Source organism: Rhinopithecus bieti, unplaced genomic scaffold (genome assembly GCF_001698545.2).
Source record: "Rhinopithecus bieti isolate Rb0 unplaced genomic scaffold, ASM169854v2 scaffold_13342, whole genome shotgun sequence".
In the NCBI taxonomy this organism is placed as follows: Eukaryota; Metazoa; Chordata; class Mammalia; order Primates; family Cercopithecidae; genus Rhinopithecus; species Rhinopithecus bieti.
The window spans coordinates 591333-617647 of NW_016807690.1; the positions used below are offsets into that span (position 1 = coordinate 591333).

At 44.2% G+C, this 26315-nt stretch overlaps 1 protein-coding gene across 1 annotated transcript in view; it reads left to right on the forward strand.

The window, feature by feature from the left end:
* Positions 1-6020, forward strand: part of GALNT8 (polypeptide N-acetylgalactosaminyltransferase 8) — a 58225-nt gene extending 52205 nt beyond the window's left edge. Inside the window, exon 11 of the mRNA XM_017883317.1 lies at positions 4868-6020. Within this exon, the coding sequence (XP_017738806.1) occupies positions 4868-5020 (153 nt within the window). The 3' untranslated portion in view covers positions 5021-6020. The remainder of the gene's footprint in view (positions 1-4867) is intronic.
* The last annotated feature ends 20295 nt before the right edge of the window (positions 6021-26315 follow it).

The window sequence follows — 26315 nt, forward strand, 5'->3', positions numbered from 1 at the left end:
CGTGACTTAAATTTTTCCCAATCCCTTAAGCGTTCTCGTTAAAATGTTTTAAGAAGAGAGTGGTATAAAGGTCAGGATAAAATTTCCCATCAGGTAACCAATTTATAATTAACTCAAATATAGGCATTTTTAAAATTGCTGTCACACAGATATAATGCTGTAATGATGCCCATTTTTCTTACAGATAAAAGTACTTAAAGATACGTAAATATCACAAGCGAATCTTTGGGCAACGTGCTATGTATTTGATTCCCTTAAATAGCTAACACTTTATCCTAAATCTCCTATGAATTAAAGATACAATGTATTCTAAAGAAATAATATTTTAGATAAAATTTTATTCTCATTTTCCATATCTTTTTTTCTGTTTTTTCTTTTCATGATAACAGCCTACCGTTACTAAATAAATAATTATGCATTCCAAACATTTTGAAAGTTGCCTTGCCAAGAAAATTTTGGATGATCGCCTTCTCAGCTGACTGAGGCTACTGACAGAAAAGAGATTTGGGTTGGCTGTGAGATCTGGAAGGCAGGACATCCAGGGAAATTCTGCCAATCATTCTAACATACAGGCTGGGTCCATTTCTATGGCCACTATGTCAAGAACTACAAAAGCTGAAAGGGGAGGTGATCATGTAATTTCTGGTGGGTTACCTAATATTAATTAGTCTTGAGTGGATTCACTCCATCTAACCCTTTTCCATCCATCTTACCTCTTAGGTCTACAATTCTTTCAGATATGAAAAATGATACTTGATTGAATGTTGGGCTCTTCTGGTTCTCACTTTTCTTTGTAGACACAGCTTACAAATTCATTTGCTAAAAAGTTACCAAAGCAATTTTCCAAAATTGAGAGGGAGATGAGACTAGATCATCCCTTTGTTTGCTTTGATTTCATGATTCTGTGTTTTGGGTGTACCAGAGGAGGCTGTGACCCCTGTGACTCACAAGAGAGCCAGTGATGGGGCGGGGAGCCAGTTGAAGAAGAGAAGGCCTAGTCAGACACATGGACTTGAACTTGAGGAGCACTGCATTGGGATAGTGACGCCACTGAAGTAAGGGGGCATTTGGGGAAGGTCATCCATCTTCGGGGTGAAGCAACAGCTCACAATACGAAGAGGGTCTCTGTGAGTAGTAGTGAGGAGTAGTGAGGAGGAGGAGAGCGCTCATGGTGAGGAGTTGGAAGTGCGGGGAAAGAGGAAGTGGGGAGGGAGTGCTCCCACACACCGCTGGTGAGCATGGAGACTGGCACGGCTCCAGAAGCAACGTGCCCACGTGTAGGAAAACCAGACGCTCCTCAGAACTCAGACTAACTATAACTCTTTTTAAGGTACTGATTCTTTTTTAGGACAATATCTTTACTTAAAAAATAGTATAGAACATAGGCCAGGATTAATGTAGAAAATATCTTAATACTTATCACAGTGAAACACAAGGAAAAATTAAATGTCTAACAGTGGGGGATGCTTTGCTCATCCTTGAACTGAATATTATATAACCATTCAAATGATATTCTGAAGAAATCTATTTCAAAAAGTTAATAAAATTGGAAAAGATGTATGTAGAATGTTAAATTTATATAAAGAAGCAAGATGTAAAGACCACATATACAATGTTGTCTTGTTATGAGTGCTTTTATATACTTTATATATAAAATATTTTAAAATATATTTTTAATAAGTATACTTCTAGTCAATCATCCTCTCCCCTGAAAGCTGCCAGTGATCCTGAGGACATGACCTCACGGACGATCTCAAAGGAGCTGCTCCATGCCTGCCTCACTTGCCAGTAGCCCATGTGCCCTGAGCCCTGGCCATTTATTTTAAAGTATTTTATATATTTTTAAAGTATATTTTCCAAGTTAAAGAGGAAGGATCTCTTACTTTTGTAAAAGTGAAAAGAAACAAAACAAAATCCTTTAAAATTCTGGGCTGGGCGCGGTGGCTCACGCCTGTAATCCCAGCACTTTGGGAGGCTGAGGCGGGCGGATCACGAGGTCAGGAGATCGAGACCATCCTGACTAACACGGTGAAACCCCGTCTCTACTAAAAATACAAAAAATTAGCCGGGCGTGTGGCGGGTGCCTGTAGTCCCAGCTGCTCGGGAGGCTGAGGCAGGAGAATGGCGTAAACCCAGGAGGCGGAGCTTGCAGTGAGCCGAGATCACGCCACTGCACTCCAGCCTGGGCGACAGAGCCAGACTCTGTCTCAAAAAAAAAAAAAAAAAAAAATTCTGACAGGCAGCACCCCAAAACAAATACCAAAACGGCCAGGCGCAGTGTCTCATGCCTATAATCCCAGCACTTTGGGAGGCCAAGGTGGGCAGATCACGGACTGAGGTCAGCAGTTTGAGACCAGCCTGACCAACATGGTGAAACTCCATCTTTACTAAAAATACAAAAATTGGCTGGGCGTGGTGGTGGGCGGCTGTAATCCCAGCTACTCAGGAGGCTGAGGCAAGAGAATTACTTGAACCCAGGAGGCGGAGGTTGCAGTGAGCTGAGATCATGCCACTGCACTCTATCCTGGGAAACAGAGCGAGACTGTGTCTCAAAAGAAAAAAAAAAAAAGCAAAAAACAAACAAACAAACAAACAAACCCAAGACAAAATTGTGTAAGATACAGATGAACACAATTTGAAAGCAACTAGAGGATGTATGGAACACTGTCAAAGCTCATGTCACATGGAAGTTGAATGGAAATAGAAAATAGACCACTGACTTTGTCTGAAAGGTCACACTAAATTAGAATAACCAAGAGTTACTGAACACATACGTGCCCATGTGTGAGGTTAAACATTATCTCATTTAGTTCTTATGAAACATAGGTTTCATAAGAGAAGTATGATCGCTAACTCCATCTCACCCATGAAGTAACCAGGGCACTGAGGAGTCCAATTATTTGCTGAGGGCTATACGGTATAGTAAATGCCCAGCATTCAAACACGGGATCTTAACCAATGTGTGCTATTGCCTCGTTGCTTGGGAATTTGATTGTGAAAGGGAGAGAAAAACTGAATGTTTGTGGTAAGGGTTAGGAGAGTTGAGGTCTGGGTTTATTTTGTGCTTCTAGTATTGTGACATTTGGACTTGTTTAAAGGCAGTAGAAAAGGAATCTGCAAAGAGGGAGAAATAAAAGACGGATGTTAGGAAGAGTGTTTCTCTAGCATCGAGGATGGCCGGGGCTCAGGGAACAGAGGGGGCTGCTGGCGGGTGAGGTGGGCATGGGGCCGCTCCTTTGAGATCGTCCGTGAGGCCGTGTCCTCAGGATCGCTGATGGCTTGCAGGGGACGGGAGGATTGAATAGAAGTGTGGTGTTCTTGACATTTAGTTAAAGTGAGTGCCAGGTGGGGGCTGACAGACAGAGCATGCTGAAGAGGCCTGGAAGAGGAACCCTGAGGAGTAAGCCCAGCTCTGGGGCCAGGCTGCTGTGGGCAGGTTTATGAGCCAGGCCTGCTCAGTTGGCAGACCCTGTCCACAAGGGCTCTGTGGTCTGGAAGCAAAGAGAGAGGAGTGGTGGCGGTGGTGGAGGAGAAGTTCCAGAATCTGAAGAGTTGCCCTGAATGGCCAATGTTGGATGGGTGCCCAGAGGAGGAAAGGGGTGGTTGGGGCTTCGGGGAGTCCAGGGACAGGCAAATTTGGGGGAGCAAGGGCCGTTGGAGGCAGTTTGTGATGGGAAGAGATGAGAAGCAGGGAGGTGATTGTGAGAGAGGAAGCAGAAATCTGGAGATGTTAGAGCTGCAGTCAGTCCCACTTGGTGTTCAAGAACTTGGTGGCAGTTTGTCTGAAGGGGAACAGTGAGGTCAGGGTTTCTCACTAGCCATCAGAATGAATGTTATGCACCCTAAGGATGATAGCAGAGGGCAGGGCATAAAGAGGAAACAGCCTGACCCAGGCACTAATATAGATCATGTGAGTCCTGTAAAGGGTTAAAGAGGGACGTGGGAGAGAGAGGGCCAGGAGCAGAGGGCAGGACCAGGAGAGATGGTAGTTTGGACAGATGGCAGGATTGTCAGTTGCTGAGATATGAAGATAAGGGGGGAGAAGCTCAGGGAGGTTGCGGGAATCACATAGGATCAAAGAGAAGGATGGCCCTTCCTTTCTCTTCTCCTGTGAGAATAGGGAGTGGCAGAGATGAACTGAGATTTGTTGCATGTTTCATGTGTCAGGCCCAAGATGGTCCATCAATATTAACCCTGATTTTAACCTTAATATTAACTCTAAACCCGTTTTATACATGAGATTGATATTGAGACTTGAAGAGAGCAGGTAATTTGCCCAAGCCCACACGGTTCGTATATGGTAGAGCAAGGATTCAACCCTACCATTGTAGCACTGACGCCTCTCATGTTCCCAGTCATAAACCTTGGCAAAGCCCCCTCCACAGGAGAGGCAGGAGGCTGCCTCAGAGGCTGCGGTTCCTGAATGTAGCTCCTGCTCCAGGCCCACGACAACAGTTTCCCTGAAGAGGGAGAGAAGCACAAGGTGAAGGTGACCCTGATGGGTCTCATGGGGTCAGGGGCAAGGACGTGGAAAGGAGGGCCAAGTTAAGAAGGCCCACCGTTCTCACAGATGCCTTTGTTCCGTGGTAGTCAGTACTGACCCAACGCTTCCATCTCAGAAGAGGCTGAGGGCATCACAGGAAGCCAGAGCAACACCGCCTGGTTGGTCACTTTGCCATGGGGCTGGTAGAGGAAGCACTGGGTGGTCTCGTCCTACATCCTGCTTCCTTTTCTCCCCTGGATGACTTGTGGAGGACTGAGAGGTCCCTCAGAATGTGGCTGAGCACAGCAGGGAGAGCAGGGCCAGAACAGATGATGAATTACTGAGGCTTTTCAGCACCTTGGCTCTGTCTTTCTTCCCCTCCAGGGAGGAGCTGTCATAAACAGGGATACCAAGCGGTGTCTGGAGATGAAGAAGGATCTTTTAGGTAACCACGTGCTTGTGCTCCAGACCTGTACCACGCAAGCGTGGGAAATCCAGCACGCCGTCGGAGACTGGGGTCAGACCAACAGCCAGTGATCGCCAGACGGCGCTGGATCTGGGTCATCAATTCTTGCAAGTGGAATGACTTCTACTCCCAATACTCCCAGCTCCTTTCTCAATGAGAAGGAAAGCATGTGTATGTGTGTTTATGCAACTTCAGGTGGGGTCCGTGCGTGTGCTGGGGTGTCTCTGTTGCAGAGCGGAGAGGAAACTCTGATGCCTCATCCCCAGCTTCCCTGGGAAGGTCGTGATATATATCAAATGCCATTCTTAGAAACTCCTTGAAATAACCAGCATCTTTTGGCTGTTATGTGGGGAGAGAAGGAGGAGGATGGAAGTTTATCTTTGACTTCTGCCCACGATGTTTAGCCTCCCTTCCCGACAGCTACTGTCGCCATCTGCCCCACACCTCCTCCCCAGCGCATCTGCCTGGGGACTCCCCAGGCTGCCAGGGGCCATTCCACGTGAGAGGCTGGGCCCTTCTCAGGCCGGCCGCATGACAGCTCTCCAGGTAGCACTAATTCTCCCTCCTGCCTGGGCTGTCCTGAGAGATGCAGCAAGTAGACAAGTGACTTTTAAAAATTCCTCCATTCCTCCTCCCATGGCGGTTTTATTTGGACTATTAATCTCTCCCACACCAAAGAGATTCTGGAGGCTGAAGGGAGGAGAGAAGGCACCTGAACTCATCACAGCTATCCGGGGGACAGTGTGTTGAGAAAGGTAAGAAAATCCACGGCCATCGGAGCCTTTCTCTTAGTAGGTTGTAACATTTAATGACTGAATTACCTATTCCCTCCTCCTACTCTTGCAAATTATGGAGAAGATGAGGCTTAAATAGAGGGACGCCGCTTTCTGGGGACAAAGAAGAGACTGCAGGCAAATCTTAAAACCAAGGATTCTATGGTTGTCTGCTGGATAAATGTTTTCTGCTGGTTGGTGAGTTGGGAAGATACAGCTTAGCCTGCCAATTTTTGGCAAGGTCTTGGAGGCTGGTGGGACCAGGCACCATGGTGGGAGAGGAGGTAGGATGGCCCTGTGTGTGTGTTGTGTTGTGGGATTACCCTTCAAGCATGTGCTCCCAGAACCCCTTCTTCAGAGGTCCGCTTTTCTCTCTTAGTCCCATGTCAGGGCTGCCTGGAAATGATCTGGGGAATCATTAGGTTTTCTTAAGGCATTAGGCAAGCAAGACGGTGATAATTTGGTACAGAATTTAATCAATTAAAACTTATAAAAATGGGCTAGGCACGGTGGCTCACGCCTGTAATCCCAGCACTTTGGGAGGCCGAGGTGGGCGGATCAGGAGGTCAGGAGTTCGAGACCATCCTGGCTAACACAGTGAAACCCTGTCTCTACTAAAAATACAAAAAATTAGCCAGGCGTGGTGGTGGGTGCTTGCAGCCCCAGCTACTTGGGAGGCTGAGGCAGGAGAATGGCGTAAACCCGGGAGGCGGAGCTTGCAGTGAACTGAGATTGCACCACTGCACTCCAGCCTGGGCGACAGAAAAAAAAAAACTTACAAAAATGAACTTTTAAAAGTGTACGGGTTATAGACAGCTTGATTAAAATTTCACTAAGAACACTGCCATATCAAGAACTAAAACTACTGCAGATACAATTTTATTATGAAAAAATCAAGGGACAAGATGAATGGTAAGCAAATGTATAACTTCTAGCTTCTGCCTGGCAAATTGAAAGGAAAACGCAATTCACAGCAAAGTTTTGAAAAAGCATGTACCCAATAGAAAGTTGGATAAAAGACACAATATCCTTAAACATGTGAAAAGATGTTTAACCTCATTCATAGTTAGAGAAATGCAAATTAAAACAGTATTGAGATACTTTTCACTTAAATTGGTAAAAATTAAAAAGTAGGACAGCACATTCTTTTGGAAGGGCTGTGGGAAACAGGCAATCTTATACATGCAAACTGGAGATATTTAGCAATATCTAAAGATACTGTGTGTACATTTTCAATTTGTGCCAGTAATTCCACCTCTAGAGATTTACCTCCAAAAATAAGAAAATACTTATGCACAAAGTAACTCTCTGCAGTATTCATTGTAACTGAGAAATGTTGAAAAAAAGAAAACAAAAAACGATGTAGCTGAACATCAGAGAATAATTGAATACCTCCATGTAATGGAGTACTATGCAGCTATGATAAAGAACAAAGACTCCTTGTCTGAACTGATATGGGGTGATTTCCAGTATCTTTTGTTAAGTGGAAAAAGAAAAGTTGTATCTATACTATGTACTTTTTAGTTAAGAAATAAGGGAAAAATATACCTGTATCTGTTCATTTCTGCAAAGTAAAACATAAGAAGAATAAATAAGAAAATAATGAGATTGGTCACAGTGGGTGGTGGTGGCTGGAAATAGGGCAGAAAAAATTGGGAATAGGAACGGGATAGAAGGGATGTGGGGAGAGTGACATTTCTCTAACTATATATTTTCTATAGTTTTGACTTCTAGATCCACATTATATTTCAAATGCTTAAAATATAAATATATAAAATCAATAAAGATAGAAACCCAAAATGGAGTATAAACAAAATTAACTGAACCTAACTATATTTCCATATTGTAAATGAACATATACACATTCACTCATGCACACACACGTTGCTCGCACCTAGCATGCAGATCTTGTTTCTAAATATTTTCCAGTAAAAGGAATTACAAGCCTTTGGAGAAATAGCTAATTTTAGGACTGAGGCTGGGATATCTTTCTATTTTAGAAAGTTATAAACTGCTCAAAAAATTATGGGGACATGTCACAAACCACAATGGTCAGGTTGAAGGGGGCTTCCACTGGCCAGATCTGGGACAATCTGAGTATTAAAATAAATAACGGTAATTTTAACAGAGTGATTGGCGTTAACATCACCAGTTGTCAGACAAACGAATATCATGGGCCTCCTGATATAATGCAAGAAGAACACAATATCACTTCTATGGTTTTCCTGCCAAAATACAGAACCTGAACCTATAATCTTGAGGGAACATCAATCAAACCCAAATTGAGAGACATTCTTCAAAAGAGATGGTCTGTGTGCTTCAAAAATGTCAACTCATGGAAGACAAAGAGAGACTGAGGAAGTGTTCCAGATTCAAGGAGACTAACGAGATAACTAAATGTAATGTGTGATCCTGGATTAGATCCTGGACCTGAGGGCTTTTCCCCCCTTTGATTGTAAAGGACAGCAGTAGACAATAGGTGGAAGTTGAATAAGGTTTATTGATTAGATCATAGCATTGTATCCTGATTTTGATCATTGTACTCTGGCTGTATAAGAGGATGTTCTTTATTTTACAAAATGGTCCCTGGGTGGAGTTGAGGGGAAGGGACATTGTCTCTGAGATTTTATATAGATAGATGATGGATGGGTGGATGGATGGATACAGCAGTAGACAGATTCCATGGAGCAGTGAATGGATAGAGATAGATAGATAGATAGATAGATAGATAGATAGATAGATAGATAGACAGACAGAAGTGGGAATGATCAAGCAAATGTGGAAAAGTGAATCTGGATGAACGGTAAAGGGTTTGTTTACAAGAATTCTTTGTACTATGTTTGCAACTTTTCTGTACATCTGGAATTGTTTAAAAATAAAAACAAAAAATAAACTCAAAGAACGCCTAGCTAGATAGACACTAAAAACCTCTTCCCTTTTAACTGCAATGATAAACAATAGCAGCTTAATTCAAGTTTGGTGTACTTTATTCTTTGAGGGAAATCTGTGATTCTCTCACACTTACAGCGAGGATGCAGAAAGCTGCTTAGGCTCCCCAGTTTCCCAGGGGTCCTGAGCTTCCCCCAGCAGCTCCGTTCTCCAGGGTAGCCTGTTAGTTATGACAAAGAACGTATTGATTTGCTTCCTTGGCCCTAAAACCACCTATGCATTCCTTGTCCTAAGATCTACATGGAATTTTGCTTATCTGGTCACTGTCTACTTCTAGCTTTCATTCGCCAGGACATGTGAAGGTTGTCTCAGTGACTGTCTTCAGTCCACTCAGGAAACTGTTCCCTTGGAAACCAAGTTAATTATTTATTGACCCCTCTCTCTGATTTTTGGGAACACTGGAGCTCTACTGTAAGTCAGTATGACCTTGTAAACAACAGTAAATATGACAAGTAAACTCGTCGATGACCCTGGAGTGTGAAAGGTCGCCAAAACCCCAACAGAGAGGTCTGTGTTTGATTCCAGGAGTTGGATATCTGGAACTGTGGACCCGTCATTCATTCCCTTTCTTTGACTCAAAAAGTGAAAATCCCTGGGGCATCTTGCAAATGGCCATTTTCTCCCCATCCCACATTACTTCTCAATTTCCAGATGGCCATGCCCAATTTATCCCCTTATGGGAATAAGCCATGCTATAGCAGCCTTGAAGAACCACAGTTTACTGTTACAAAATGCTCCTCTCTTGGCCCTAAAGTAACAGGCTTGTTCCTCTTGTCATTCCACCTATCTAAAACTAGAATTACAAGGCAGCTTTGCTTGTTTTTCTCCCTACAACACCAAACTTCAAACAGAAATCCTAGGAATGCAGCTTGGACCTGTCCCACTCTTTACTGCAGCATTGCAGCCTCTACTTCCCTAGGATTCTGGCACTTTTCCAAAGGGAGCACGGCCTGGAGACTCAGGGTTCACTGCCATCACGTGCCTGGTTGATCCTCTTCTCCAGGCCCTAAGCATCACCTACACGAGGCTTGAGCATCCCAAGTCTATCTTCAGAGGGAGCAACTTCCTCATCTGTGTAAGACCTAAAGGGTACAGAGCTGTGAGCCATGCCATAATGCGTTGACATTCTAGAATTTTAAAGTTAATCTCTTACAGAGTTCCCTCATTTTACTTGTAATACATTTTAACAATAGGAAATGTGCTTTTAGCTAATTTTCTAAATTTAAAGAAATTTGTGAAGTCCTTTTATAGAGATTAAATGAAATAGAGTGAGGTCTGTAATGTCAGGTCGAGTTAATTATCACTAGGATTAAAGGGTAAAATCAACGGCTCATGACTTTAAGTTATAATTTTAGCAAACACAGTTTTCTCCCACATCTTAACAAATGTGGTTTAAAGGAGCAAATATGTCTCAAGATTCCAAATCTACCATCTCCTTGGAACTATAAAAACCAAATCTGTCAATATCACCAGAAAGATGTTTGGCTTCCGTAGCAAAAAAAAACCTAGGAAGAAACTCAACTTTGTATAACGAAATAAGAAGTAGGTATAGTTCTAACTTTAACTAATGAAACCAGGCATGTCAACATTCCCTAATGTTAATATTTTCCTTCTCTGTCTTACAAGCCATAAAGGCTAAGTTAGGACTTGGCCTTTCAAAGTAAGTTGTCACCCTTCTTTCACTCTTTGAAGGTTCTTCATTAACTGCTGAGTGAGGCTGGTGGTTCTGCTTCCAGGGCATTTTCTAGCTGAGACTAAATTGATGAAAATGGGCTTGAGTTTTGCTGTTGCTACACGGACTTTGTCCTGGAGCCCCTGAGTCTCAGCTATTTCCCCCTCATCAAGCTGCCTACTCTGCTTTCCAGAGAGCCTGCTGGTGGGCCTTCCTGATGGGTCTGCAGCCGATCTTGACCAGGTTTTCCATACGGGAATCCCTTCCTAGCATTGCTCAGGAAATTTTGGTTTTTCCAAATCCCAAATTCAAAGCAAAATCAGTTGAAAAATGGGGAAAACAGAAAACAGCTTTATAATTCTCCTGTGAGAATTAAAGTTTTGCAGGTGACATAGAGCTGTTACTGGTCTGATGAAACCATTGATGTCCAATGGAACGTAAGAGCAGAAAACACAGACACGGCCCAAGATTAAGGTTGATGTTTTCGAACACCAGGACGGGAGTGCAAAGAAAAAAAAAAACAGTCGTGATCTAATCAGTTTAACATCCTTATGTGTAGCAATAGCCCTGTTATAAATGTGCGTTTGTGATTTGTCTGCCTGTAATGTTGAGTAATTGTTGCAAATAAAATACATATTAGTATTTTTTAAGCATGGTATATTCTATGCAAATATTCATACAAATCTTATGAAGGGTGTTTTAAGAAATATCAAGTTTTGGAAGCAAAATATGTTCTTAAACTGTCAGTTTCAATCTGTGATTCTATCTAGAGCTGCTAGCTTACTAGGGTACCTGAATGTTACATTATCTGAATATACACAATAATGTTTGCTGGAATGTCCCAGAGTTTGAATATTTGCTACAGACTATAGTTTTTATAAATGTTATTGAACTTAATATTTCTTATTTATGAAATAACTTTTAGATATCCAAAACAATGAGTAAAAAGTATTATTAATTTTAGAAATACTTAAAGAATAACTTATGATTTGGAGAATTCCTGAGAGTTTTGTTTTTTTGCTCCTGAGCCCCAAAGATACTATCTGTTGGGAATCTGTTGAAAATCCTACCCTAACATTGCTTAAGCCTACCAGGTGGTCTCCATCAATTTACTGCTCTGGGTTCTCCATTAAACAATCAAACACGAATCTTTCAGGTATTTTTTAATAAAAATGTGGTGCTCTTAGGTATTTTAATAAAAAATGGAAAACATTTCTTAATAAACCAAGTGTTTCAAAATGCTTTTGAAACAATTAGTTTCCCCACAGCCTTTGTGACCCTCTCATGCCTGTGTGTGTATGTGCAGTGCTTGGCTGGGAGAAGCAGGGCTGGGTAGACAGCAGCTCAGGCGCAGTGTCTAGTGGGCCCTCACTGGGTCACAGCCACCACAGTGACAATCTCCAACAATTAGTCTAGTGACTTTATAATCTTCAAGAGCTTCTCTCCAGGGCAGGAGAGTTCTGTTAAAGATGGAGTTCACTCAAGATGGAGTGGAGCACCATGTACCTCCCAGCTTCCTCTGATCCCTGGGGAAAGGGGAAAATCTAAGAATGCAGATTGCAGTAACAGTGACAACAAGAGGAATCCAAGAGTAGCTCCAGTTTTAGCATCATAACCTGTGGGACCCCTTTCTTCCTGGAGCCCCCAACCCCAACCTTTATCATGGGGTCCCTTCCCTGTCTACTGGAACTCTTTCCCTAGAGTTTGGTCCCAGATACGGGGTAGGTGCCATGGATCCTGTGGTGCAGATGCTGTAGGCACACATGCTCTGTTGTGCTCTGCTTTTAAAACCTGGGGCTCTGCCAGTTTCATACGGGCTCCTCTTGCCCAGCTGGAGCCAGACACTAGGTCACACCCAAAAGAGAGGGCTGGCACTCTGGTCCTGGGCAGACTGCTGTCCTGGGGACTGGCTACCTGCCTGGCCTTGTTTGCCTTCCTGACCTAGAACGCTCGCTCCTGAGTTCCCCAGCGTGGCATAGGGAACAGTGGAGGTGGACTGAGGGGACAGGAAAGCACTGGCTTGGGACCACAGGAGTGGCAACTGCAAAGACAGTTCAGGGGATGAAGGACATTATGGGATGGATGTGGCAGGAGGTGGACAGCAGGGCTTACGAGTGAGGAAAGGGACAGGGTGGGCGGGAGCCACACTTGCCTCCAGTAGCCACTGCAGTGGGCTCAGGGAACCTGGACGGCCATGGGAACCTCTGGCGATGGCAGGCAGTGGATCAGTGTAAACATGTCTGTAGCTAAGCCTGGGGACTGGCCGGGCAGGGGTGGCTGGGTGAGCCAGGAAAAGAGCCTGTGGCTGCTGCTACTCTCATTCTCCTCCCTAGAGGCTCTCCTCGCCTCTGCCCACCCTCAGATGGGGGGACTTTTGTGTGCAGGATGCACCTAGCTCCTGCAGAGCTGGCCCTGGCTGCCCACTGATCCATGGGCTGGTCTGCTTGTGTGCATCTTTCTGTTCAGTCAGAGGGAAGCAACAGGGGGTCTGTACTCAGAAATACTTTGCCCAGGGTACCTTTCATCATGGACAGACAATTTTCCATATAGGATTCTTCTTTGGAGCCCTACCCCAGCTCTTAGAGTCTCGAGAAGAGCTCTGTCAGGGGAGTCAGATTCCCACCTATGGGATTCCCCCTTTCTTCCTTGAACCCTTTGGGAACAGGGATGACTCCTTACAACCCTGATAAGAAACACCCTTAACATTACTGAAGGCCTCTCATCTACCTCACCCCTACCAGTCTGAACTCCCTGTAGCCAAGTTCTCTTGAAAAGAGAGGGAGAGGAGGTGAAGTGGAGGTGGGGGTGGGATGTGGTGGTTGGGGCAATGTCTAGAGCTGGGGAGAAGCACATCTGCTGATGCTGTCCAGTGCTGCCCTGCAAATGACCATCGGTGGCCAACACGGCAGATCTGTGGCCATCTGAGCTTTTCCAAACATCTTGTTTATACACAGAGGAGTTTGGAAAAATAACAGCAATTCAGGGCCACTTCCACCCAAAAGGCAAGGAAGGGAGGTTCTTCAGAGAGCAGCCAAGATGCCTGTGGGAGGGTGGCTGAGGTTGGGCAAATAGACCTGCTGGCCAGTTGCTCCCTGAAAGCAATGTGGTACAACAAACAGGTCCCTGTTCTGAAATCCAGCTCGCCTTTGGCCCTGGTGTGGAGTGGTCTGGCACATTCAGGGACAGACAGACTTTACCTCAGATGTGCTTTGGGAAAACACACCCAGCAAGTTCTTGGCAGCATTCTGCCTGTCTCCACTCCATCCTTAGAGTCTCTTGGCTCCAGAAAGGACCAAAGATCCCCACGCCTCCTGGCCAGAGGCCTCAGAGAGAGACATTTGTAGGTGTCTTTTCATTACGGACTCCTGGTTACTGGAATTTGAAAATCTGGCTGTGCACACTGATTCCAGGCCAACTGTTGGCACTCATGTTATAGCAAGGACCAGCTTCTACCCCCCACACCCCTTTTTAAGTCAAAGATGGAAGAACTCCATTTGGCAGTTCTTTTCCCTGAAATAGCAACAAGAAGAGAGACAAACATCCAAAGTTTAAAAAAAGAAAACTTTACAGAAAAACAGAGATTGTCTTATAACGTTATTCTCATCAGTAATTCCTTTAACTCTGTCATCGGACCCTTGGTATTTGTGATTATAAATGAGCCTCTAGACTGGGTGTGCAAGTCAGTTCTAAAGCCACAGCTGGGATTGTTGTTTTTCAAGTGTAGTAAAAGACACATAGCCAGTTAGAAAGTTTAATTAAACCCATGAGTCAGAGAATATGAAAGACCGAGGTAAATACGCTTTCCGCAGGTGTGGCTTTGGAGACAGCAAAGAGGCATTTTTGCTTGCCTGGAGGCTAGGTGTTCTCCCTCCGGTCTGGAGGGGACCTTGTGATGGTGTTTGTCCTTGGAAAGTAGGTGTCCTCACACAAGGAGCATCTTATTTACTCTCTTTCAGACACACAGTCACCTGCCTCCTACTACCAGGGTCAAAGAAAAGAGAAAGAAAAAGACGCTGTGAACTCCGTTCTGTTGTCTTTCAAGACTTTATAGCTGCTGGATGCCTGGCCTAGATATACCAAAGTTCCGCCAATTTAATCGTGCTTCCTTTGAATTTTATGGGTTTCTTTCTTTTTTTCCCTTCTTCCCACCTACAGTCCTAATTTTCATTCTTTCTCATCTCACACTTGGCAGAATCAAGTTGAATGATACAGAAAAGAAAGCAGGTACCCCTGGGAATCAAGGATGGGGCTGGAAGGGGTGGCAGGAAGTGTGGAGAAGGCGCCCATTGAGGGTGGTTTAAGGAGGTGAGTGAAAAGGGGACACCGCCTGTTCGAGAGGCTTGAGCTGTTCCAGGGATGTGGCTCTGAGCAAATAGAGATGTGGAACTGGGAGGAAAGGGAGCTCAAAAGGAATTTGCCTGGATGGAATGAAAGAGCAAAGGCAGAGGGTGAATCCTGGGACAGAGACCCTGTGGGACATATGGGTAAACACAGCAGCCAATGGAAGTGTTTTGCATTCTGCCTTCTCCCTAAGGAGTGCGTCGAGAAACAAATGAATGAATAATACTTGTTTTATTTCTCACTGTAAAAGTAACCCCACATTGTATTGTAGAAATTTCCAAAACACATAAACACAAAATAAAGTAAAACCATGCATAATCTTACTGCTTGGAAGTAATACTACTAAATTCTGTTCATTTTCATCTTTTGTATTTGAACCTATTGTCTGAACATATTTATATATTTCATGAAATTAGGACCATCCTTTATATATGCAGTGATAGGTTTTTTGTTTGTTTGTTTGTTTATAGAGTGCAGTGACATGATCATAGCTCACTGGCTCACTGTAACATCAAACTTCTGCCTCAGCCTCCTGAGTAGCTGGGACTACAGGCATGTGACACCACATTCAGCTAATTTATTTATTTTTTATTTTTGTAGAGGCAGGGTCTTGCTGTGTTGCCCAGGCTTATGTCAAACTTCTGTCCTCAAGCAATTTTCCCACCCTGGCCTTCCAAAGTGCTGGGATTACAGGCATGACTCATGTCCAGTCTGATTTTTCAATTTAGTATTTTTTTTTTCAGAAATCCAACATTATTCACTAGTCCATATTTATGGATATAGACAAGTCACCTGCTGAAAGAGAAAAGTTTCTAGTACTGAATTTAGAGGATAACTCTGCAGAGCAACGTGTGGGTGACTGTCTTTCAGGCCAGGTTCTGTGTGGAGCGGAGCTTGCCCTCAGCTTCTCAGCACAGCAGAGGGATCAGCTGATCTGATAAGAAAGAAGGTAGGTGGAAGCATATTAGAAGAAAGGAGTTCTGTTCACGCAGGGTAGAATGGGAGGGAGCCTGGAAGGCTGGAGCTGCTCTGTTATTTCGGAGTCAGTTTCCCAACTGAGTACAAAGGGAGGTATCCCGGCCTAGGGGGAGACTCATAAGAGTTATCATTTATTGAACATCTACTATGTGCTGGGCATTGGGGGGCTGTGCAGATGCTATTTTTCATCCTTCAGACAATCTAACAAAATAGGTCTCCTTGTTTGCACTTTCCTGATGAGGAACTAAAGCTCTCAGTGATTAATTTACCAGTCCAAGGTCACACAACTGGTAAACACCCAAATGAGGGCTACAATGTGGGTTTTCAGGAGTACTGCAGAATAGAAAACATACGCTTTGAAAGAAACAGAAAACATACCTTTCAATCTCTTTCATTAAAACATAACTTTCTTGGCTGGGCACAGTGGCTCACGCCTGTAATCCCAGCACTTTGGGAGGCTGAAGCCAGTGGATTGCTCGAGCCCAGCAGTTCAAGACCAGCCTGGGCAACATGACAAGAACCTGTCTTTAAAAAAATAAAAAATAAACATAACTTTATCATAGGTGATAAAGTAATAAATATTTATTGAAGAAAAAATCACTACTAATCCCTTTTTCCTGTGTTACTGGATGGAAAAGTCTTGATTGTGAATTTTCCAGGTTCTTGGTACATTGAGCAAAGAACTGAATAAAATGTACAAAGCATCAAAATAATGAAGCAATGAAAGAAGCAACAAAAACACAAATTGGTTGAAGTGAAGGTACACTCCACAGAGTGGGAGCAGGCTCAAGAAAGCGTCTCAGGAGCCCTGATTACAAGGTTGTTTAGGGTTTTTATTAAGCTAAAGGATTTGGGTAACACCCCAGGTGCCCTTTAGAGGCTTCCAATTGGTTACATCCTATGATGGATTGGCCCCCGACCAATCAGAGGCTGAAGTGGAGACTTTGGCCTTGATATCACAGGAGTGAGGATGTGGCCTGTGCGTTGCCTAATCTTGCTTGGAACTGGCTGCACCTGCTGTTCTTTTGCTTATGTCTTAACCCTTGGTTATCCCAATTCCCTATTCTCCAGCCTCACCTGGTACCATGATTTGAAAATTCTCTTGTTATTTGATTTTTCCCTCTGTGGATGTTACATTAATTTATTCAACAAATATTTATTTTTTAATTACCATGTATTAATCACTGTTCAGGAGAATTTTAAAAAATAGATGAGATTAGCCCCTGCCTCAAGAAATCGACAGTACAATGGGAATTTGTTGGCCACACACACTAGCTGTGACACCTGTAATGACTACTACCATAGAGATTGCATCAAGGGCTGAGGATGTGCCGTTGTGTGAAGACTATGGCTTCAAAACAAGGGTAGTTTCCTCTCTCTGAGTGTTGATTCTTTCATCTGTGTAATGACAAGTGTGACTTCTGGATTTAGCATGCTCGCAGTCTCATTGTCTTCTGTAGATTTGTCACTGGGAAGCTCTTTTCCATATGTAGTGAGTTCTGGTTTCCTGGGACAGCCTGATCTGGAGCCCACACAGGACGGCTGCCTTCAGAGGCCCCTGTTGCTGTCGCGTGGCAAGTGGCCTACTTCAGCGTTTCCCTGTGCTTGTGTTTGTCAAGAGACACCTGCTCAGCCACATGTTCCAGTTACAGTTCTTTCCTACATTTCCCTCCCTCCGTCTTTCAGTGTTTTCTAATATCTTTTAGATCATTACCTAATGATCAGGTTTCAGGTCATTACCTGCTGCACCCCTCCCGACCCCAGATTTCCTGGAAGGATAGACCTCAAGGTCAGGATTTGTTCGGATACAGCTCTGTATCCCTCCAGGCCCTAGCACAGTTCCCTGCACATATAGGTCCAATTAATGTGGACAAATGACGAGTGGTTTTCTCTTTTGAAACTTCTTGGCATGCAGGGCTGACACCTTTCTGGAAGGCCTAGGAGAGAATTCGCATTGTTTCATTTGGTTTGTTCTTGCCTTTTCCTGCCTATAGAGGCTGCCTGCCTTCCTGTGCTTCTGGCCTTCTTCCATCTTTAAAGTCAGTAGTGGCTTGTCAAATCTTTCTTACATGTCATCATTCTGACACTGACTGGCCTCCCTTTTCCCTCTTTTGTGAATTACTGTGAGTACATTGGGGCCATCTGGATAATCCAGGGTCATCTCTCTATCTTAAGATCAGCTGGTCAGCAACCTTAATTCCCTTTTTACATTTAACACAATCTAGTTCCAGGGAGTAATATACGGACATTTTGGGGAAGCACATAACCTATCAGTGCCAAGTACTTTTTCTTCAGGATTCTGTTTATTCAGCCATCTAGCCACACATCCATATAGCATTTATTGAGCTCCTACTGTGTTCCATGTGTTTGTGAAGTGCCGGGATATGAAGGATGCACAATACATAGTGTGGTAGGAGGCAAGAATGAACAATTGCAATGCGTTTGACCAGCAATATAATGTAGATGTACAGAGGAGACCATGGGGGTACTGAGGAGGGGCATCAAACCCAGACCAGAGAATGGGATGGCATCTGACCTCATCTTTGTGGAGGCTGGGACTGGGGTGGAGGGCTGTGCAGAGGGAACAGTATTTGCAAAGACCTGGACAGCATGGTGTGCTCTGGGACTTAAGATAGTTCTTAAGACTTAAGATAGAGCATAATGTACTGTTTTCACACTCTACCTCTGCCCTCCTTAAGAAGGAGTTGAAACTCGATAGGTAAGAGTGGAAGATCATGATTAACCTTGTTTGCAAGTTAAGGAGGTGGATTTTATGCTATAGTCACTGGGAAATGACAAGAATTTCTAACAGAGGAGTGATGGTGGGCTAGTGAGCTGGCTGTGCATAATGGCTTTCCAAAGATTCTTTATTGCATTTTCATGACTTTCTTCCTGCCACAAGAGATACTCAGTCTACCTTTTTCTAATGTGAACACAGTATACCCATTTTTTTACCCTTGCTGCCAATCTCCCTAAGCCTGTATTGCCCCTGTTGGCTAAGGCTGCTTTGAGGTCCTTCAGGGTGACTTTGTAACATCTCTTCCCATATTATGTCCAGGATCTGGCCCTGATTACCTCCCTGCTTTAGGTCTCTTTTTCCCCAGGGCCGTCTTCATTAAGGTACTAATTAGGACAGCATCAATGAACTGTAAATGCATTTGTATAAAATGACTGCGTGTCTCAGCAGATTTTTTGCTTCCTTGAAAGCAATAGCAGAAGCGATTATGAAACAGCTGTGGTATGGTGGCAAAAGCAATGGTTTTAGCCAGAAAATCTGGCTGTGAATCCCAGCTCTTCCATTGAATAGCTATTTGACCTTGGGGGCGGTCATAGAAGTTCTCTGGGTCTCAATTTCACAGTCTATAGAATGGAGGTTGTAATAGTCAGGGTAGGCTGATTAACCAAAATGTTAGGAGTTTGACAAAATAAAAATGTATGTCTTGCTGGTGTGACAGTCCAACGTGGGTGTCCCTGGTCAAGTGGCTCTTTTGCATAGCTCTCCTCCAACTATGACTCAGGGACTCGGGATCCCTCCAACTGTGGCTCTCTCCAGCCCTCACCCGACGCAGTCCCCAGAGCCCTCTTCATTTGGCCAAACGATGAGGAATGGAGAGAGAATATTAAGGTTTGTGTAGTTTTATGGGCCAGCTCAAGAATGACCCACATCCCTGTTGCTCTCAATGCACTGTGCAGAACTCACTGACATGACTGCACCTAATTAATTGCAAGGGCAGCTGGGAAATGTAGTCCAGCTATGTGTCCAGGAAGAAAAGGAAATGGTTTACAGAACAACTGGTCAGTCTGGCCAACTCTCCAACTACAAAAATAAAATTGGTTTTAGAATTAAATTAGATAAGTAGGTGCTAACTTCGAGCAGCGCCCAGTATGCCAGAAGTATTCCATGTGTTGTCTGTGTGTGTGTGGTGTGTGTGCCTTGCAAAGAGTGCCTCAGAGAACAACAGATGCTTTGGGGAGGAAATGGAAATTGTGGGTTGTGAGAGCAGTCCTCTTCAATGTTTTAGAGTGTATCAGGAAAAGATACTCAGTAAGACGTAGCCCATTTGTATCAGTAAAAAATACTTCAAAAGAAAATATAGTCCATTAGCCCTTGGCACCCTTGGAAAAAGCTCTGTCTGACAGATGCATCGCAGCCTCCCAGCTCTGCTGGCGGGTCCTCTGCCTTGTTTATCCTCCTCTGCTGCTTCTTTTCCTAATTGCTTCCCTCCTCCCGCAGCCATCCCCAACTTGTGCACACTAATTCCCCCTCGCATTGAGGATTATAATGGGAGTGGAATCAGGACTGATAAAAGGGGAAGAGGGGTGAATTAAATCAGACAAGATAGGCCGGGTGCGGTGGCTCAAGCCTGTAATCCCAGCACTTTGGGAGGCCGAGACGGGCGGATCACAAGGTCAGGAGATCGAGACCATCCTGGCTAACACGGTGAAACCCCATCTCTACTAAAAAAAATCCAAAAAACTAGCCGGGCGAGGTGGCGGGTGCCTGTAGTCCCAGCTACTCTGGAGGCTGAGGCAGGAGAATGGCCTAAACCCGGGAGGCGGAGCTTGCAGTGAGCTGAGATCCGGCCACTGCACCCCAGCCTGGGCAACAGAGCGAGACTCTGTCTCAAAAAAAAAAAAATCAGACAAGATAATTTAGAGAAATAAGTAGGGCAAGATAGATCCCCTAAAAGAGCATTAAGTAGAATCTGGCCTTACAGAAAGACCCAGACTAATTCACGTGCTTGTGCAACTGAGTATGCAAATCTGCAGAACAGAGAGTAGGGGGACTGCTAATGCCAGTGTTTTATAATCAAGTAAATTTTTGCCTACCCCAAATGTTTGGGTCTTCAGGCTTCTCAATCTACTTGGCCTTCTCTGCCCCCCTCCATACCCCAGGTGATGAGATCATAAATAGGAATGGAGGAAATTCCACCTCCCTTCCTGCATGTTCCAAGGATGATGATTTTATTTCATTTGAACAAGTATTTACTTTCCAAAGACATATTAAGGGGATTGTTTCTTTTCCCTGTCACCAGTTCAATCCCTGACTTGGAAAAAACAGCAGGAAAAAACTATTAACTGATGTGTGCTGCTTTTAGAGCCATCCCGGGGGACAGATCCATCTCCATTAAGCACCCAGTTGTTGAGAGCTGCAATAGGCTTTGTAATGAACTCTGCGATTAGAAGGCTGGGGGCTGCGGGGGGAGGGGGCTCTAGTGGTGGCCTAGGAGGCAAGTCCTTCTCTGAAGATGTCCAAGAATGGTTTAGAGGAGCGCTGCTGCCACATGTGTGCAGGCTGAGGGGCAGGCTGCAGAGAGTGATGAATAGGGATCATTTGGAAGAAGGGACATGACAAGTTAAAGTAAAATAATGACTGCGGCTCACGACTCAGAGCTTTTATTCAGCCACAGGCTAGTCTTGCTCTACTTGGGGGAGGGAAGGCTGCAGATTTTCTCTGATTCAGAAAGAGAACATAAAGCAAAGAGGGGCCTGGTCTTGGGGTGGGTGGGAGGGGAAGAGGAGGTTGGAGATTGGGGCCTGGTGCAGGAGCTAGAGGAAAGCAGGAGGAGGGATAGGTTCAAGAAGGGAGGCATGCAGGTGAGTGCAGAAGACTCACGACTCAGGACTCAGTACCTGGAGCTGCTTAGGGTCCCTGTTTCAGAAAGGAGGAGGATAAGGACCAGTGCAGAGCCATCTTCACCATTACGGCAAAGAAGAACTCGGTAGATGTTTTTTTCTTTTGACTAGTTTTGCTTTTCCTTGTGGAAAATGGAACCTATTAAGGTGAATCATCTTATGGGAGGGAGTTGCAATGTTTAGTTGTTAAAATCCTGGGCTTGAATTCCAACTCTGCCATTTGCTAACGTGTACGGTTTTTTAGAAGTTCATTAGCTTCTCTGAACTTCGGATTAGTGAGGATTAGAAGAAGAATGTATGTAAAACAGCACAGGATCTGGCACACAGCAATCATTTGTCAAAAGTTAACTGGTGTTGTAAAAAAAAATGCTTATTTTGACCAAGGAGATGACTAGAAATTTGGGAAGGCCTTTCAGAGAGTCTGGTAGAGTTGTCCTCATGCAAGCAAAAATCCCTTTGTTCATAGGAGTTGTCCTGACCTGGAGTCAGAAGACCTGGGTCCTAGGCATAATGCTACCTGTAACAAACTGTGGGACCTGCAAGTAGCCTGAGCAAGCCCTTCCAGGCTCAGGGTCTCATTTGTAAGGTAGGGAGGACACAGTGCTTGATTTGCCTCATAGGGGTCTCTCGGGGATCTCTAAGGCAAACCCCTGAGAGCACCTTGTGGAACTGAGACTCTAGGCAGACACTAAGGGCTTACTAAGAAGGGTGACTGTTCATTGAGCAGGATGAGTGGGCCCTGGAGGGCAGAGGCCAGAATGGCTCCGGGGGTGAGAAGCTCCAGAAAGAGAAGAGGGAAGAGGAAACTGGGAGGGAACAGAGAGCTTGGAAGGCTCATATAGGATGTGGGAGGACTGAGTGGACCTTTCGGTTGGTTGGAGGATCAGAGTTAGAACCAGAAAGAACCAAACTCCAGGACCGAGGGTGGCAGTAGGAGGCATTGGAGAGACTGGTTAGTCCCAGAAATTTTTTTTTGGGGGGGGGGGATGGAATCTTGCTCTGTTGCCCAGACTGCAATGCACTGGTGTGATCTTGGCTCACTGCAACCCCTGCCTCCTGGGTTCAGGTGATTCTCCTGCCTCAGCCTCCCAAGTAGCTGGGATTACAGGCACATGCCACCACACTTAACTAATTTTTTTGTATTTTTAGTAGAGATGGGGTTTCACTGTGTTGACCAGGCTGCTCTTGAACTCCTGACCTTAGGTGATCTGCCTGCCTCAGCCTCCCAAAGTGCTGGGATTGCAGGTGTTAGCCACAGCACCCGGCCTAGCTGTAGGAGTTTAAAGCTGAGGGGTTGAAGCCCAGAGGGGTTGAAAGTGTAAAATAATGAGCCGGGCATGGTGGCTCACACCTATAATAATCCCAGCATTTTGGGAGGCTGAGGTGGGAGAATCACTTGAGCCCAGAGTGCAAGACCAGCCTGGGCAACATGGTGAAACCCCATCTCTCCAAACAAAAAAACAAACAAACAAAAATTAGCCAGATGTGATGTGCATGCCTGTAGTCCCAGCTACTCAGGAGGATTGCCTGAGCCTGGGAGGCTGAGGCTGCAGTGAGCTGAGATTGCACCACTGCACTCCAGCCTAGACAATAGAGAGAGACCCTGTCTTAAAAGAAAAAAAAAAAAAAAGAAATAAAGAAAAGAAAGTAAGCGTAATGATAATCATAATAACACTTATTGAGTTAATTATTCCTCATTTATTCAACAAATATGGAGTGCCCCCATATGCCAATGTTTTAGGTGCTAAGGATAGACACGTCAGTGAATAAAACAGAAAAGAATTTCTGTCCTCATGGAGCTTATGGCCTAAGCAGGAAAATGTGTACATTAAAAAATACATACATATGCTGGGGCAACTGGATATCCACAGTTGGACCCATACATCATACCACATATAAAAATAAACTCAAGATAAACCAAGACCTAAGTGTAGAAGCTGAAACTATAAAACTCTTAGAAGAAACATGGGCATGGCTGGGCAAGGTGGTTCACACCTGTAATCCCAGGACTTTGGGAGGCCAAGGCGGGCAGATAACTTGAGGTCAGGAGTTCAAGAGCAGCCTGGCCAACATGATGAAACCTCATTTCTACTAAAAAAATATAGAAATTAGCTGGGTGTAGTGGCACACACCTGTAGTTCCAGCTACATGGGAGGCTGAGGCAGGAGAATCACCTGAACCCAGGAGGTGGAGATTGCAGTGAGCCGAGATTGCACCACTGCACTCCAGCATGGGTGACAGAGTGAGACTCCATCTCAAAAACAAAACAAAGCAAAACAAAACAAACAAAAAGAAACATAGGCATTATCTTTGGGACCTTGGACTTGGCAATGGATTCTTATCTATGACACCAGAAAAAATAGGTAAATTAGACTTCATCAAATTAAAAACTTTTGTGCTTCAAATGACACTGTCAAGAAAGTAAAAAGACACCTCACAATTTTTCTGTAAACTCAAAATTGCTCTAAAAAAATAAAGTCTATTAATTAAAAAAGAAACCCCACAAATGGGAGAAAATACAGCAAATCATATACCTGATTAGGGACTTGTATCTAGAATATATAAATAACTCTAAAAATGAGCAAGGGGTCTGAATAGACATGTTGCAAAATAAGATATCCAAATGGCCAACAGACATATGAAAAAATGCTCAACATTCATTAGTCATCAGGGAAATGCAAATCAAAACCACAATAGGCTACCACTTCATACTCACTAGAATGGCTATGCGGTACTTTTTTTTTTTTAAGTAAAATAATAATCATTGGTGAGGATTTAGAGAAATTAGAACCCTAATACATCACTGGTGGGAACGTAAAACAGTTCCTCAGAAAGTTAAAGATGGGGTTACCATATGACCCAGAAATTCCACGCCTAGGTAGATACCCAAGAGATATAAGAACATGTCCACACAAAAACTTGTACATGAATGCTCACAGCAATATTATTCATAAAGGCCAAATGGTAGAAACAATTCAATTTTCTGTCAAGTGATGAATGGGTAAATAAAATGTGGCATATCCATACAATGGAATATTATTTGACAGTGAAAAGGAATGAAATATTGATACATGCTATAATAGGCAGGACACTTGAAAACATCATAGTAAGTGAAAAAAGACAGTCACGAAAGACCACGTATTGTGTGATTCCATTTATATGAAACATCCAGAATAGGCAAATCTACAGAGACAGAAAGTAGTTATTGCTTAGGGCTGGTGGGAAATGGGGAGGGTGGTCTGGGGAGCTTTTGGGGTGAGGGCTAAAGGGATTTATTTTGGAGGTGATGAAAATGTTCTAAGACTGTGGTGATGGTTGCACAACTCTTCACATACACTGAAAAACATTGACCTTCATACTTTAAATGGGCAAATTGTATGGTATGTGAACTGCATCTCAATAAAGCTGTTAGCAAATAAATATACATTATAGCAGGGTGATAAGTGCTATAAGGAAGAATAAAACAGCAGCAGAGGATAGGTGGGGTGTGCTGTTTAGATACAGTGATCAGGGAGGGCTTCTCCAAAGACATGACGTTCAAGTGGAGACCAGAAAGAAGTGAGAGAGAAAGTGATGCAGATATATTGGGGAAAGAGTGCTTCAGGCTAAAGATACAAGTGTAAAAGGGGTTGAAGCCACAGAGAACTTTCCATGTCCAGGAACTCCCCAAAGGCCAGCATGGCTGAAGCTGAGGAGGGGAGAGAAGTGTCAGCCAATGAGGACTCAGAGGGAGGCACTAGCCCAATTACATGGGGATGGTATGGACCCACGCTGGGAGTTTAGACTTGATACTTAGTGCAATGAGGTGTCTTTGATGCAGGCAAATGACACATGTGGATTTATGTTTTTTGTTTGTTTGTTTTTTTTTTAATCACTCTGCCTGTAGGTGGAGAATTGTCTGCTGGGGGTGAAGTGAGTGGTATGCAGGTAAACCAGCTCTCTAGAGGGGAGAAAGGCCTTGGTTTGTAATGTCTGCTAATTCCTGTGGTATAAATGCTCCCACCATGGCCAATTTCAAACTACCAACAATTCGACAATGGACTCTTGAAAGCCCTGAAAATACAAGCAGTCAGCTCTTGTGAGCCATCATGAGTCAGCTGCAGCACGCTGCTGGCAGGAGACGAATCAAGAGACTTCCAGAGCGGCAGTAACGTGGTGAGAAAAAGTAATCAGATTTGGGGTATATTTTTAAAGCTTCCTCCAATTATGCATGAGGGTAAGTGATGTTCTTGCTGTATCCCACTTCATTCTCATGCTATTCCACAGCCACCTTTTGCCTGTAGAATACCTTCATGCAAATCCGATAAAAGCGCCCCTTCCTCTGGGATCATAATGCCTTGAACTGGGACGCAATGGTGTAGGGTGTGCAGCATGGGCCCCATTGTAACTTCACGCTCACCAGCTGCCCTGTGCAGGGCACAGCCTGCCGGATCTTAAGGTGACAACCCTGTAAGCCCTGTAATAATGCTGGTGAAGATGCCACGGTAACTCCCTTTTTAATGGATGAGAAATTGGAAGCCCATATTAGTTAAGTAACTTGTCTATAGGAGGAGATGTGATTTAAACCCAAGCTGCTCTATCTCAAAGTCTTTGATAGTTTTCCTTGAAACCCCTTTGAGATATTTCTTGTCAGTACCCCAGATGCACTCCGGTGGAGGCTCAGGTCCCAAAGTATATCTGCAAGCCTGAGCTGTCAGGTATGCCAGACTGCAAGGGCAAGAGCATGGAAAGGAAGAAAAAGAATGGAGAGATGTAGAGTCAAAGATTTTTATCCCTGGAGAGGCGGTAAGCCAAGGTGAAGAGAAAGGAACAAAACACTTACGACGTACATGCTTAGTAGGAAATATTTCAAATATTTTCATGTTAATTTGGAAAAAAAAATTAGCTTCATTTTAAAATGAGGCTCAGAGAGGTTAAGGAGCATGCTCAGGGTCACACAGCTGGTAGGTGGCATCTGGGCAATAGCCTATGCTCTTTCCACATGGTCTTCCAGCAGCTGGAGCTCTACCAATGGGC